This window comes from Lepidochelys olivacea, assembly GCF_965140295.1.
Source record: "Lepidochelys olivacea isolate rLepOli2 genome assembly, chromosome: 22".
NCBI classification, from domain to species: domain Eukaryota; kingdom Metazoa; phylum Chordata; order Testudines; family Cheloniidae; genus Lepidochelys; species Lepidochelys olivacea.
The window spans coordinates 12,084,225-12,099,174 of NC_140432.1; the positions used below are offsets into that span (position 1 = coordinate 12,084,225).

Below are 14,950 nucleotides of genomic sequence, written 5' to 3' on the forward strand. Positions count from 1 at the left end.
GCGCTTGCGCAGTGCGAGGCCCGGCCCTGGAGGACAGCTCGAGCGCAGCTAGTGCCAGCCAGCCGGGGCAGAGCGCGAGCGCATCTGGGCTGCGGAGCCCCTCGCACCCAGCCCGGAGCGGGGTCCGCATCGTGCGAGCTCCGAGCCCGGCTCCTGCGCCGCGGGGTGACCGCTGCGCTCCGTTCGCCCTGCGGAGACCACGGGGGCTGAGCGCTTGCCAGCAGGGCCTCCCAGAGCACCCCCTTGCCCCCACAGCCGGGGCCCCTCCCCATTTGCACCCCCTTGCCCCCACAGCCGGGGCCCCTCCCCATTTGCACCCCCTTGCCCCCACAGCCGGGGCCCCTCCCCATTTGCACCCCCTTGCCCCCACAGCCGGAGTACTCTCGATATCTTCTCGCTGGGGGGGACCCTCCCAGTTGCACCTCCTTCCCCTAGCAGTGGTGCCCCCTGCTGCATTGCACCCCCCCCCACACACACACCCCAAGCGGTAAGTGCTCCCTTTTCGTTACCCAGCACCCCACACCCCTTCCTGAGTAGTGAAGGTAAGAGGCAGAAGACCCCCCCACGGGGTGCACTGAATCCCTCGGTCTCCAGCTGCCAAGGGCCCTTCCTTGTAATTCATCTCCGAGCAGCGGCTGCAGACTCCATGGGCGACCTTTATGCTGCAGCCCTTTCCAAAACAGCAGCAGTTCCTTAGGCTGTTACATCGCCCTTTTAAGCAGCTTTCTAGGCCCTCTCTTGGTTGCATTGGACCACCCTTCTCTAACTCCCCTTCCTAAGCAACAGGAGCCCTCTAGCACTCTGAGGTTACTCTATCCCCGTCCTCCAGAAATATAGATCTTTCTAGTGCTTTTGAGCTGTATTGAACTCTCTTCCATCCTGAAGTCACTCAGCTTGCTAGGATTGAACCTCACCAAGATCCTTTAGCATTACAGTCTTCATCCCTAAAATTGGATTACATCCACTTTCCTTATCTGGGTTTCTGTACTGCATCCATTGCCATCGTATTTGAGCCCCTTGAAGAAAACAAAATTCTCAAACATTGCCACTCTTCCAGTGCTCCCTGGAGTAGTACACGCCATTCCCCACAGCAACCCCATTAGCCCCCTCTGGGATTGTGCCTTCCTCCCCAGCAGCGAGATGAGCTTCTTTGGGTTTGGGCAGAGTGCAGAGTTGGAGCTGGTGCTGAGCGATGCAGAGAGTAGGCGTAGGGCTGAGCACAAGACTGAAGAGGGCAAGAAGGAGAAATATTTCCTTTTCTACGATGGGGAGACAGTATCAGGTCGGGTCACCCTCACCCTCAAGCACCCAAACAAGCGGCTGGAGCACCAAGGCATCAAGGTGGAGTTCATTGGACAAATTGGTGAGCGGGGAATGTGGGGGTGAGAGTATTGCATGGTGTATTGCCAAGGACTTTAATTGGGAGGGGTGAGGGGAGTGGTACTTTGTACCAGCATGGCGGAGTGGGTTGGGCTCACAGCTTCCTAAAGCTTGCTTGCAACACATTCATCCGCCTGCCATCCTGTAGTGATTCCTCTGATTGGAGTCTGATTGCTCTTTCCCTTCTGAAATTAAAAATGAAACCCTTTCAGTGAGGGCAGCAATACATAGCAGTGTACTGAATGGAGTTTTATTTATTTGTTTTGCATGGCTAATTCCTCCAGGTTGCAAAAAGAAAAGGAGTACTGGTGGCACCTTAGAGACTAACCAATTTATTAGTCTGTTACTCTGAATCCTCCAGGTGGAATATACTTAAATGATAACACTGGCAAGGTTCGGTCTCCCATTTGCCTAGGAAATGGGTAGTTACAGTGCATCCTGTTCTTGGAAATTGGGTTATGATCCCCAGCGTCTTGTAATTACGCTGAAAAGTCCCTTGATTATCAGAAATTATTTTAAATCCCCTCTTAGGTTTGGACAAGCCATGTGTTCTGTACCCTTGAATCTGTGCAGAAGGGAGGTAGTTCCACTCCTTTTTCAGGTCATTGTTCTTTCTCATCCTGTTTTCCTGTTTCTGCTCATTCAGTGACCTGAGCTCTGAAATATATAGAGAGAGTTTTTTAATTCAGATTCAAACCTTCAGGGTTGTTGTTAAGTTTTAATATCTTGGCAGCAGCATCCCTTATAGTGTATAAGATGGGTTCTTTATCATGCTCCATCCTTTTTATTAACATGTTGCTACGTCTCTAGCTGCATTTACTGTGCTATTGAGTACATTGTGTGTGATGGGAAGGGCTGCTGTGGGAGGTAATGGTTATATTGAGGGCATGAGGCAACAGACCAGCTGGTGTATGTGCACATTTCAGTTAATGAGCTATGCCCCAGAAGTGAACTACCCTTGTGGGTCAGCTTCCTTTCCTTTCAAAGCTTGCTGTCCCCAGCTCCATTGATTCTGCTCACCCTGTTGGGGTGGCCTAACCCCCTTATCCACTTGAAGTCATCTGATATCTGAGCTGTTATTCCTGTGATTGCAGTTTGAATTTGGCAATTTTATACTGTGCAAACCAAATTTAGATAAGTGATTCCCTCCCCCCATAATAGGAGGGAAGGTGCTTGTCTTACCCACTATGCCATTGGTATAAAGAACTAAACGTTTTGTGGACTCATCTGAGTTTGAGTGAAAAGAAGTGATAAACCCTAGAGTAACTTGCACAGTTTTTATTCGTTTATTAACTCTGTACCATGCATGTGTGGGACTTTTCAGACAAAACCTTAAATCCAGGGCCCTGTCTGCTCTAAAAATCTCGGTAGAAGCTGTTCATCTGCACATCAATGTGATCAACATTTTCAACTTGAGATGGATAACATTTCCTTGCAAATCCCTTGGCACAGAAGATTAAATTGATGTTTTTCCTCACCCAGCCCCACCACCTTCACTTCATTTCTCTTCTGATTTTCTCCACTTGCACCACATGTTACACTTCTGGGGTCAGAGAAAGCACATAGCTAATTATATATAAACAGGCCCCATTATCAGAAAACTGGATTATAACCTGCCTCTGGGTTTAAAATCTCCAGAGTAAACTCAGCATGAGCTTTACTCTCTGCTCCGCCACTGACTCGCTGTGCATCCTTGGACAGGCACTCCACCAGTCTCATTTCCCTATTTGTAAAATGGGTGCTTAGGTTGTAAGCTCTTGGGGGAAGGTGGACTGTTTTTTTGCTCTGTGTTTGTATAGCATCTAGCGCACTAGAATCTCGGTCCATAACTAGGGCTTCTAGATGTTATGATACTCCAAAAATAATATTTACCGAGGAGTTTTGAAGACTGATTGATTTGCTCAGTGCTTTGACTTCATGAAGCACTACATAAGTAGTATGTGTCTATTACAGCTACAAAGAGAGTTTTCATAACCAGACTTGAGGTCAGACTTGTACTTGGTTATACTACCTTAAACAAAACAAAAAACAGCCCCAGTGGTCTGAAAGATGGTATAACTGATTGTGCTTTTATAGCACCTTCCATCTCCAAATGCCTCATATTAGGGATTTAGACTCTCAGAGGTGAGGAGATAGGCATTACCCCCATTTTACAGATGGGGATACTGAAGCACCGAGAAGTGGTGTGATTTGTTTAAGATCATAGGGTCTGTGATGGAGCTGGGAATAGAATCCAGGAGTCCTGTGTCTGATTCTCTGGTTAACGTCCAGGACAGTTTCCCCTCTGGATGGATGGATAGTGCAGATTCCTTTCAGGACATCAGTCTGTCTGCAGTGACTGTTCTCTGAGATCATCCTAAAAATGGTAGATTCAAAAAAAAGTCAGAATGGAAAACTATGGCTTTGTTGAACTCAAACTGGGGCTTTTTTCTAACGTTCGACATGCTGATGTCTTTTTAAATATGAAGAATCCTCAATTCCTCCTCTGAAGGTCAAAGTGCTAATCTCAGCCCCTGGGCAGTAGTTGCTGGGAGCCTAGTACGCTGGCAGTCTGTTTTTTCCCAGTTTAAACTCAGTCATTGCTTTTGGCCTTGTGCTGTGAGATGAGTCCGTGTCTCTTTGTATGTCACTCCTGCATTCCTTCCCCATCACATAAAGGAGCATCCCTTCTCTCTCTTTGTGGAGGTGTATTGAATGGAGGGATGGTTTATTATATGATTGTATTACATTAGTGCGCAGAGGATCCAACCAAGATCAGGGCTTTGTTATGCTAGGTGTTATACAAACACAGTAAAGATCATTCCAGCCCTAAAGAGCTTCCAGTCTAAAGAGGTAAGGTGGACAAAAGGGTGGACAAGACAAAGCGTTATTGCATATTTTACAGCTGGGGAGATTAGGCACAAGTAAGTGACTTGTCCAAGGTCACGCGTTGAATCTGTGACAGAGATGGGAGCTGAACCCAGATCTCCTGAGTCCCAGGCTAGTGTTCTAATGACAAGACCGCCCTTCAGAAAGCCTCTGCAGCAGGGTTCAGTGGACATGTGATAATGTTTGACCTTGTCTTAGCTGTGACCTCAGCTCCAGATTGTAAGAATTAGGGTTGCCCAAATTTTTCCTAACCAAAGGGCTGTATTGGCAACTTTCTGGGAGCACACCATACAGGAAACTGGAGTAGAGTGCCTTTACCCTTATGTATAATAGCAAACTGAATACAGGTCCCCTGGTGTGTCACTTTCTGTTATCTTGGATCAAGATGGAAAATTATGTTTGAGGGGCTGTAGTTCCTATGGGCCACTTTATATTAAAGATGGTCACTTGGTCACAGCTATGCTTGGAGAACTGCTGGAACAATTGGGAGGGCACAGGAAAATGTCTGCCTTTTCATCTGCAGCTGGTTTGAGCAACTCTTCCACACAGACCCTTGTTCCCTAACATTTCCCTGGCCAGCCATGTAGCCATCATAGAATCACCAGCTCAGCTTTACCCCTTGAAGATGTGTTCTCTGTGTGGTCATATGCTGTGTGCTGGCATAGTGTGGAACTCAATGGACTTCTTAACCTTTTTTTGTTCCCTGGAGCTAACGGGGCTACCTCTGCGCTCACTGCTGCTTAAACTTTCTTTGAGAGACATGAGCAATGATAGATTGAAGCCTCCTAGCCCCACACTTCTGCTTTGTCTCTGCTTCCCCATTTTGGGGAAGTTTTGGGGCTTTGTTTTTTTACTGGTTACAAGTCCAGTGCCTCGACCTTGAAGGTGCGGATCTGCAGGAAGTGATGAAAGAAGGGATGGCAGTAGCTGCTGATTTGCTCTGTGATGGTTCCTTGTCTTTGCAGGTAATCTGGATATATTAACCTTGATTACACTGACCCACGTAGATGTTCTGGTTTGTTTTTATAGGTAGGAGTAAGTGAGTAAAGCTGAAGAGACATCATGAGAATCTCCGCTCCTGCTTTCTTTGTCTCCTCTCTCTTTACCTGCTTTCATGGGAGTGGAATATTTACTGACCTACTCAGCTATTTTTGACACCAGTCTATCCTGTTCCCTTACCCGTGGGTTGGATATTTTGTATGAGCTCATGGGATATCTTATTTCTTCTCTACTTGTACAATGTAGGATGACTCAAGTAATTTAGGAGGATCCTCAAGCAATTTACAGATACTAATGTAGCAAAGCAACCCTCCAGGGGATGCATAGCTGACCCCATTTTACTGATGGGGGTGGGGGGGAAGCAGCATACGGAAGAGGGAAGTATTGAGGGTGTCACAATAAATTAGTGGCAAAACCAAGAATGGAACCCAGGAGTCTAGGTTTGCTAAATCGAACCATTAAGAGAGCACTCCTTTCGTTGTATTGGACTCTGTCATGCGCTTGACAGAGGAGAATGTAAGCCACTGTGCGAACATGGGCTGTCCAGTGAGGGGAACAGCACTGCTGATTTCTAGGGTGAACAAACCAATCTGCAAAATCGGGTTCTTGTTTTTACTGGCACTTCAAAATGAGCTTGGGCCCGTTATGGGTCAAGGACCTAACTGTGCAGCTCTACTCTTTAGACCCTGGCTCACTCCTCTCATTGTGTATCTGGCCCAGTTGGGGCTGGATGAAGCATGGCCCTTTGTGTTTGAACCTCAGGATTTCCAGGGAGGCCTTCTCTCTCTGGGAAGTGGAGGAGAAGGGATAGAATAGGGAAGAGGCTTTGTAGGGGACTGGTTCCTTTCTGCCATGCCCATTTCTTGCAGTTCTTCTCCCAAAGCTGACCTACTCACAGAAGAGCGAGCAGCACTGCTTAACCGAGTATTCTCTTCCTAGAGCTCTACTATGACCGGGGAAACCACCATGAATTTGTCTCTCTAGTGAAGGACCTGGCCCGTCCTGGTGAGTTCACCCAGTCACAGACATTCGACTTTGAATTCACGCATGTGGAAAAACCGTACGAGTCCTACACGGGGCAGAATGTGAAGTTACGGTGAGTCTCCTCCCGCTGTCGGGTTTCTCCCGGTCCCAAGATTCAGCCTTCTCCCTGTGCATTAATTTTCATGCAGTGTCTTTCTAGTAAGAGAGACAGTACCAGGTACCCCAAATGAACACACACCAACAGATAGTACAGCAACACAAGGGTCTAATGCCTGTGTCTAAGAGTCGAATTGGGAAGAATAGATAGAACTACAATCTATCTTAAATATAATAAGGAACAACTGAAAATCCAGTAGGGAACTGTCAACTTTGACAGTATGATAACATAGGGCTAGTCTACACTGGCAGCCTTAAAGCTTTAACGTGGCGTGTGTAGTCTCGGCAGAGATCTCCCAGTGCTCTTAAAAAAAACAAACAAAAACAAAAACCCACCTCCATGAGGGGCGTAGCTCCCAGCGCTGGTGTGCTGTCTACACTGGTGCTTTACAGCGCCGAAACTTGCTGCCCTCAGGGTTTTTTTTTTTTCCCACACCCCTGAGCGAGCAAGTTGCAGCGTTGTAAAGGGCCAGTGTAGATAAGCCCATAGACTAGGGCCATGGGATATGGGTCTTGCCTTTGAAATCCGTGGGAAATCAGAGCTGAGGCGTGTTAATTGTTTAAAAGGGGCATGTCATTGAAAAGTGATTGAACTGCTGTTAAACTAACCATTTTCTATCATTTCAAAACAAGCTGACAGTAACTTCCAAAATCTGATTTCCCAGGCAATCCAGCCTGAGCTGTTTCCCCCCAGCAGGGAGGAAGTACTGATAAAATGCTATTCCCAGCTGAGAGGGGCACCACACTCACAGTTAACCGTGCAGAGGGAACAGAGCAATGATGATAATTTCTAAAGATTGTTGAAGAAATTAATTTCTAATCTGTATCGTGCTAGTAAATACAGTTATCTTATGCCTGTGTCACTGGACTCTCCCTTTTAAACTGAATTGTGGCCCTTCATGTGTGTGCATGTGTCTTGAGCCCCTCAAGCTGCTGTTTGTGTGGGGGTCACAGTATAGTCCCATTTCATGTTTAAATATTAGGCCATGGGGGTGGATTGACAGTTCAGATACTGTGTGTGGGATGCCTAGAAAATCTGTGGAAAATCTACCAACTCCTGTGAACGCCACATGTTTGAAAAGGGAGGTCTCGACCCTTTTTGTCGTTCCTCTTTCTCCCCCCTCTTCAGAAATCCACGCTTCTCTCCCTGGCTTCCGCTCTGTTCCTCCAGTCTGCAGCTACTTCTTGGTAGCTCTCGTCTGTGTTGCAACTGCAGTTGCGCCCGCCGGCCAAAGGCTCTGCGCCTCTGATCCCTGGCTGAAATTGAATGTTCGGTTCTCAGCGCCTGTGACGATGGAAAGCAGCGCTGTCTTGGGACAGCACGTCAAGCGCTGAGTGCAGTTCCAGCAGCTGTGCAGCGAGCTCAGTAGTAAAATGCAGCCTGTCGTGGCTTCTCTTGTGCATGTGGATCATGCTTGAATTGCTCCTTTTTTTTTTTTTTTTTTTCTTCTTGTTAAAAAATAAGGGAAAGCAAAGTCTCTTCTGATTCCCAGATGCTTCCAATTTATTTGGCAATCAAACAGTAATGTCTGGTCATTTGCTTCAGTCTCCAGCAGAGTCAGTTAAATGTGTTTCAATAGTCCTGTAATCGGGCCTGCTTATTTTAATCGTGGCTTAGATGCAAAGAAATGCCTTGTTGACTTGCTGTGTTTCACAAATTGTAAATCCTATTTCAGATTTGGGCTGTCAAGATATGCTGTCACCTTGAAATCTAGTCAACGAGTCAAATGCTGGGGCTGCATTTAAGAGGGCTGGATAATTTTAAGATCAATGTTTAGTTACCTAGGTGGTGATTAGTGTACTCACGTCTCATGCTTTCGGGCAATAAGCCATAGGGTTCAGGCTGGAACGTCTCCCCTGTGTACAGCAGCGTACAATTGCTCAGGTGCACTACAAAGGACTTTCACCCTTCTGCTAAACCATCAGGTATTGTCCACTACAGGAGGCAGATTACTGGACTAGATGGACCAGGTGGTCTGAGTGGCTCCATCAAAGCCCATGTTCCTCTCTCCTCCACTCTAACACCTCCCTCCATGGCTTTTGCGCCCTTTGAGGTAGTCTGCAAGGGTTCTAATGGATGAGGTGTTCCCCTTGCAGGTATTTCCTCCGAGCGACCGTCAGCCGCAGATTAAATGATGTGGTGAAGGAGATGGACATTGTCGTGCACACACTCAGCACCTACCCGGAGCTCAATTCCTCTATCAAGATGGAGGTGGGAATCGAGGATTGCCTGCACATCGAGTTTGAGTATAACAAATCCAAGTAAGTATCCTGAGAACGGCTGCTGAGTAGAACTCCCTGCATGAGAGGATGCAGCCGGCTGGGTGGGACTCTTAGGGCATGTCTCCACTGCACCAAAAAAAAAAAATACCCCACAGCTGGCTCATGCCAGCTGACTCAAGGTCGTGGGGCTGTCTCATTGCAGTGCAGACTTCCGGGCTCAGGCTGCAGCTCTGGGACCCTTAACTTGACTAGATATGCAGAGGCAGCTCCTGTTGTAAACTTTAGGTGGGGCCCTGTAATTTATCTTAGCTTTCCCTGTTCCCTACTGTGGATGGCAGGCTGTTGATTGACGTGCTGGGACTGTTCCTGCTTTAGATCTTTCCCCTCTCACCACCACCCTGGAATGTGCTTTATCCAGACGGAGGCATCTGCACCCACATACTGAGGGAGGTGCATAGAATTAGGATGAAAGTGGGTTTATTTTACTCAGATTGAGAACTCCCATTGTTCTGAGTCCCAGGTGGCCCAATGGCACAGCTTCTGCTGTTTGCCAGAATGGTGTGATTAAATGTGGGACTATGTGGCTGTTAACTCAGGCACAGAAGTTGGAAATTACCAGTTTAGGCTACATCTAGTCCAGGGGTGGCCAATCTGAGCCTGAGAAGGAGCCAGAATTTACCAATATACATTGCCAAAGAGCCACAGTAATCCATCAGCACCTCCCCCAGTACTTCCTGTCCGCCGGCAGCCCTGCCGATCAGCACCTCCCTCTCCCTCCCCGTGCCTCCTGCTCACCGCAATCAGCTGTTTCGCAGTGTACAGGAGGCTCTGGGAGGGAGGGGGGAGGAGCAAGGGTGCAGCAGGCTTGGGGGGATGGGGGGGGCGGGAAAGAGCCGGAGCCTTGGGGTAAGGGGTGGAGTGAGGGCGGGGCCTGAGGTTGAACATTGGAAAGTCGGCACCTGTAACTCCAGCCCCAGAGTCAGCATCTCTGCAAGAAGCCGCATGCAGCTCCAGAGCCACAGGTGGGCCACCCCTGATCTAGTCCATCCTTCCCACCCAGTCTTGGAGCATCCTCCAGCAGGGTGTTGTTTTAAATTACCTAAGCAGTTGCCACTGGGAGACTTGGATCTTGTTGCTGGGAAGTTCTTATGAATGTCCAGCCTAAGATGTCATTTCATCCAATAATCCCACTCAGACTTGCTGATGCCCAGAGAATTGAGCATGAATGCAAAGTTACTGCTTGGAGCAGCCCAGAACGCATGGCTGGGGTGCCCATGGACTCTGAAGTGTGCCCTGAGGAGAATGGGGAAGTGTCTGACAGGCACATTCCAGCTTGTCAACTTGTTTCCTGCTCTGTTGTGCAGAGACCAAAACTGATCTTGGCTGTCTTACCTATCCTCTCAAGGTACCACTTAAAAGATGTGATTGTTGGAAAAATCTACTTCCTGTTGGTGCGGATCAAGATCAAACACATGGAGATAGATATCATCAAGAGAGAGACAACAGGGACCGGCCCCAATGTTTACCACGAGAATGACACAATAGCTAAATATGAGATCATGGATGGGGCACCTGTTAGAGGTGAGAAGGGGTGGGGAACCATTTACATTCCTCTCCTATAATCTTTGGAGGTCCAGAGCTTGTTTTGCACCATTAATTTTTGCTGGAATGTGGGACCTACTGTGAGTCCCATAAAGTTGTCGTCTATCTTCAACTGAGTGCCTGTTTTCTTGTGTGGTAATAGCTGGCTCGTGCATCCCTCTTCACTGGTGAATCTCATGTCAGCTTACAAACGTGGGGGAAATTGAGGCACGTTGCTGGTGTCTTTAAGTCTCCTAGCAAGTCAGTGGTACAGTTAGGAATAGACTTCCACTGCTGACCTGGGCCTGGTCTCAGAACATAGCACTGAAAGGTGGTATCTTATCTCATTGCCAATCCCCCGAGATATCTGGTCTCTCTGGATGATAGTGTTCAGCAGTGGGGACCTGCAGTTCTGTTCTAGAGCTCCCATGTCAGTCGCTAGAAGGAATGTCGTTCCATTCTCTTTCTCCTCCAATGCTGTGGGCAATGAAGGGAACCCTGTGGTATTGAAGTGGAGGAAGGACGCTTGCCACAAAGGGCACGACCCTGCTAAGGAGTAAGCATGCTCACTGCTATTCTGTAGGAGCTGAGGGCATTCGGCCCAAACCCCATCCAGCAGTGGTAAGGTACGCCAGACTCAGGCGCAGAGTTGCAGGCGTTAGCTTGCTCTGGTTTTACCTTATTGAGCCGGTGCTGTCCTTGTAAGATTTGAATCAGTATGTTGTGCCTACGCTCATGCCTTTTGCAGGGGAGTCCATTCCTATCCGACTCTTCCTGGCGGGCTATGAGCTGACGCCCACTATGAGGGACATCAATAAGAAGTTCTCGGTGCGTTATTACCTCAACCTGGTGCTGATCGATGAAGAAGAAAGGCGCTATTTCAAACAGCAGGTGAGAAAGGGTGGGACTTCGCCGCGCGGTGGAGTGCTGCTTCAGGCACTCCATTATAACTCGCAAGAGAAGAATGTGGGGCAGCCTGGCTGGTGATGTGGGGGAAGATGCTCCTCCCTGGGTACCCACTGGAGCCAAATCATTTGGGGGGTGGATAGAGGATGCACCTGTCTATCTGGGTCTGTTAGGGATGCTCCTCGGAGAGGGCTTATCTACCGTAATCCCCCTATCAATTCTCTGCGCTGCATTAACCATGGCAAATGTCGCCCCACATATTGGGACAGACCTGGCAGCTAGTGGCTGCCTCTGGCCCATCCTCTGAGGAGTGCTACCATCCAGCCTTCGAGAGGTCTGCACTGCCTGGGCCCCTCTCTTGAAGCTGGAATGGCCTTTCCCAGCTGAAGGATGGAGAGTGGAATAGGTCAGCATATGGGGATGGATGCAAGTTACTGCTCCGGCAGCTTAGGCAGACGTTCAGACCTATGAGTACATCCTGGGTGGGGCCAGCGTAGCTGCTGCATGTCCTAACAGGTCCTGCTGTCTGCGTTCTGACAGGAAGTGGTGCTATGGCGGAAAGGAGACATTGTGAGGAAGAGCATGTCCCACCAGGCAGCCATTGCCTCTCAGCGGTTTGAGGGGACATCCTCCCATGCTGAGGCCACGACCCCCACCCAGCCTGCAGAAAACAACAGCCGGCAGTGAAGGGCCCTGTGGAGCGAGGCTGCTGCAGAACCCACGTGTCCAGGGCCGGCAGCAGCAACGAGGGGAAAAGAAAACATTTCACCAGAGACTTATGAAAATCAGTACCAGTTTTTTGACTTAATTCTGATCTTCGAAGGACCAGTCGGGTGGGGTGGGGGCAATGTAAGCTACAGCAACCACGGCACAAAGTTGAACGTACCTCAGTGCTCCCCAACCTCCTACGTTCCTCTGGGGTCGGCTGCTTTTATACATGCAGGGGCCATTGGGCTGCCTGGCTTTCCCGTTGCCATGAGACCCCTTCAGCATGGCAGTGGGGAGGCGGGAGGGGAAATTTTGATGCTCCTCCTCGGCAGTAGGTATGTCCCTTTGGGCATGTAGGAAGGCATTTTGCTGCCATCAAGAAGCCCTTGTGAGGTGAGTGGGAGGAGGGAGCCCGATGAAGCATTTCAGCTGGAAGGCGGGAGTGCGCATGTGCGGAGTTTAGGCTTGAAGTGTAGCCTGCCTGATGGGTTCTCCCCCCCACCCCCCCATGCTGTTCCTGGAGTCTCTGCTGCAAATCGTTATATAACTAGTTGAATCAGCCCTGTGAATAGCAGAGCCAGGTTGTGCAGCGTAGCAGATGATGCTGCCTTCGTGTCCTTGCCTTGGGAGCTCATGGATGCAGCTGTCTGTGGAATTGACAGGCATATGGATACTGTATAGGGCAGATGAGGTATGGGTGAGCTAGCGGAGCTGCTAGGCAGAGAGTCTGGGAGGAAACCGTCCAGTGAAAGAGAGCACACAGAGCCTTGATAGTCTCGCCTCCGGGAGGTCAGGCTGTAGTTTGTAATCCATGCTGTAAGACATCGCCACGCTGGGCCCTGGGAAGCTTGTGTATGCTGGAGATAGAAGAGAGTGTAATAGCACAGCAGTTGTACAGACTCCACATGCTGTGGTGGGAAGCAGTTGCAGTCAGGTCTTTCTAGGAGTTGTACAAGGAAAAGCCTTGCGGTGGCCTGTGCAGCCTCTGAAGTGCTGCTGTAAGTGATGGACTGTTTCCCTTCTGGCTTTCTCCTTGTTTCCAATTTATCTGAATGAAACTCTGCTTCATCTGGCCCTAGGATTCACCCCAATGGTGCTGTGGTTAAACTTCATGGGGACTTCCCTGATTGGCTGAAAATTATCTGAAAGAGCAGCAGGGTGGGACAGGAGGGGACATGGGGGTGTTCTTTAAAAGCACCTGTATGTAAAAGGCTTGAAGGTTACCCCCTGGGCACCTGGGATAAGCAATTAATAGTCCTGGCAAATGGGACACCTTTGTTTAAGGAGCTACTGGCCTGTATGTGCTGCTAAGTGAAGTGAAGCAAAATGGCAGGGTGGCTGGCAAAACTTTCTGCTTCCATACAGTCAGCTCTTGGTCAGTTGGGCCTGATGAGAACAGTAGTGGTGGTGTCTTTGGGCATGAAGCTATCAGGACCTGAGCGTGGGATGTCTTTCACTCAAAATAAACTCCATTTAATCTTTTGAGTTAAGTTGGATCATGAGAATGTACCCGGAAGGGATTCAGTCTTCCTTTAAAGTTCAGAGATGGTCTTTTAGACTTAACTGATGGATGGGATTTGGATGTTCTTCATCCTTTTTAGATCCCTTTCTAGGAAGCAGGTAATAAAACCTCCAACCAGCATATGGAGACAGAAACCTGAACTAAACCAAGACATCACTCCCTCTAACGGGAGTGGTACTGATGGTTTTCCTGATGTTCGGCCAGGCTTGCTTCTGATTCTGGAATTTCCTCTGGTTGGATGTAGGGCTGTTCTCTGGCTGCTGGGAAGTTAAAGCATCTTCTGCAACGTTTGTCTCTGTGAGAGACAGTGCCCTGGTGCCTGTAGTGACGGTGGGGTCTGGGTGGGAGGAGGGTGGTGTTTGCGTAGTAAGAAAGCTGCTGTAGTTCAGTGATAAATGTGTTTTCTGCTTGCCAAACTAAGTTTTATTTTCACTCAGTCACATGTAGGGCTATGGTTCTTAACCTAGATGGAGAGTCCTGCTTCATCCCAGGGGATGTTAATTGCCTCTTCTCTGCTGTGAACACTAGTGTCACACCATGTTCTGCAGGTGAGGCTCCCTTTAGGAGACAGTCCAGGTAACAGATGGTATCTGCGGGGCTGATCCTAGCCCAGCTGCACCCTGACCCACTCTCTCCTTCGCCTCATCTCAAAACAGCCATCCTGAAATCCCTTTGTGCTTGAATACTTCTCTTGGTTGTAGTATGTTGGTGTTAAGAAGCCCAGGGGGTGAACACATCTCTGCATTAGGTGAGGGGTGAAACAGGATCAGTGATGGACCTGAGGAGATTGCCAAAAGATGGAAATCCCCCTCTCCCCAAGATTCTCAGACAGCATTTGCTTGTCACTCTGAGAGGGATTAGTCAGAAATGGTGCATGAGCCAAAATGTTTCCTTTTGTTAACTTTTCTGCACCTCTGTGTCCCCCATCATAGGACTAGGCTTGAAAGTCACCCCTCCCCACCTTTTTACCTTCTCTGATTAGATGATTCAACCTGCTTTCCATTATGCCCTGTGTTTGGGGGTGATGATACCTGCCCCATCTATACTGATTGGCTCTTGAGAGGAGAGACATGAACCTTCAATGCCAAGCCCTGACAGAAAAGAAAAAGCCAACTGTTTACTAAGAGGAGCGGGGAGCTATTGTGGCTTTTGCAGTGCACCCCCTGCTGGGTTGTTTTATCTTGTGCTGTGGGTGTCCCCTCCCCTCCAAGCAGCTTCTCACCGGGTGGAGGGGTGCATCGGCACTGAACCAAGCAGTGCGACTTGTAATTTAGCCCCTGCAGTGTTTACATGTTTCTTAATTCGTCTTTTCAGTGGCTGTATTTTAAAATCTGTTTGTTTGCCTCTTGGATTAAAAGGGGCCATTCTAGGCTTTCAGATGCCATGCGTTCGTTTGTCTGGCTTGTTTTACGTTGCAGGTCCAAACTGTCCTGCCCGGCTGGGCGCTCAGCAGGCACCTGAGGAAGGGAGAATGCAGCCTTTTTCCTCACTGTGCTGCCTCCAAGGGCGTGGCGCAGCCGTGCTTCTGACTGGGGAAAGCTAACTAGCTCCCCTTTAAGCCATGTAACGTGCACCCGGAGTCGTGCTGATGGGTGACTTCTATGGCTACTCCATTCCAGTGGG

At 48.9% G+C, this 14,950-nt stretch overlaps 1 protein-coding gene across 1 annotated transcript; it reads left to right on the plus strand.

Annotated features, from left to right (window-relative positions):
* Positions 1-145: 145 nt before the first annotated feature.
* On the plus strand, positions 146-14,704 carry VPS26B (VPS26 retromer complex component B). Its single transcript, XM_084611666.1, has 6 exons — positions 146-1,363; positions 6,187-6,343; positions 8,485-8,649; positions 10,016-10,191; positions 10,940-11,082; positions 11,638-14,704. The coding sequence occupies exons 1-6, from the start codon at positions 1,141-1,143 to the stop codon at positions 11,782-11,784; spliced, it is 1,011 nt and encodes a 336-aa protein (XP_084467792.1). The 5' UTR covers positions 146-1,140; the 3' UTR covers positions 11,785-14,704.
* Positions 14,705-14,950: the final 246 nt, after the last annotated feature.

Bases quoted from the DNA above. Each gene is read 5' to 3' on its own strand.
- VPS26B (XM_084611666.1), top strand. From the start codon at position 1,141: ATGAGCTTCTTTGGGTTTGGGCAGAGTGCAGAGTTGGAGCTGGTGCTG. The intron at 1,364-6,186 runs GTGAGCGGGGAA...TTCTCTTCCTAG, and splicing joins GGAGTTCATTGGACAAATTG to AGCTCTACTATGACCGGGGA. The intron at 11,083-11,637 runs GTGAGAAAGGGT...GCGTTCTGACAG, and splicing joins GGCGCTATTTCAAACAGCAG to GAAGTGGTGCTATGGCGGAA.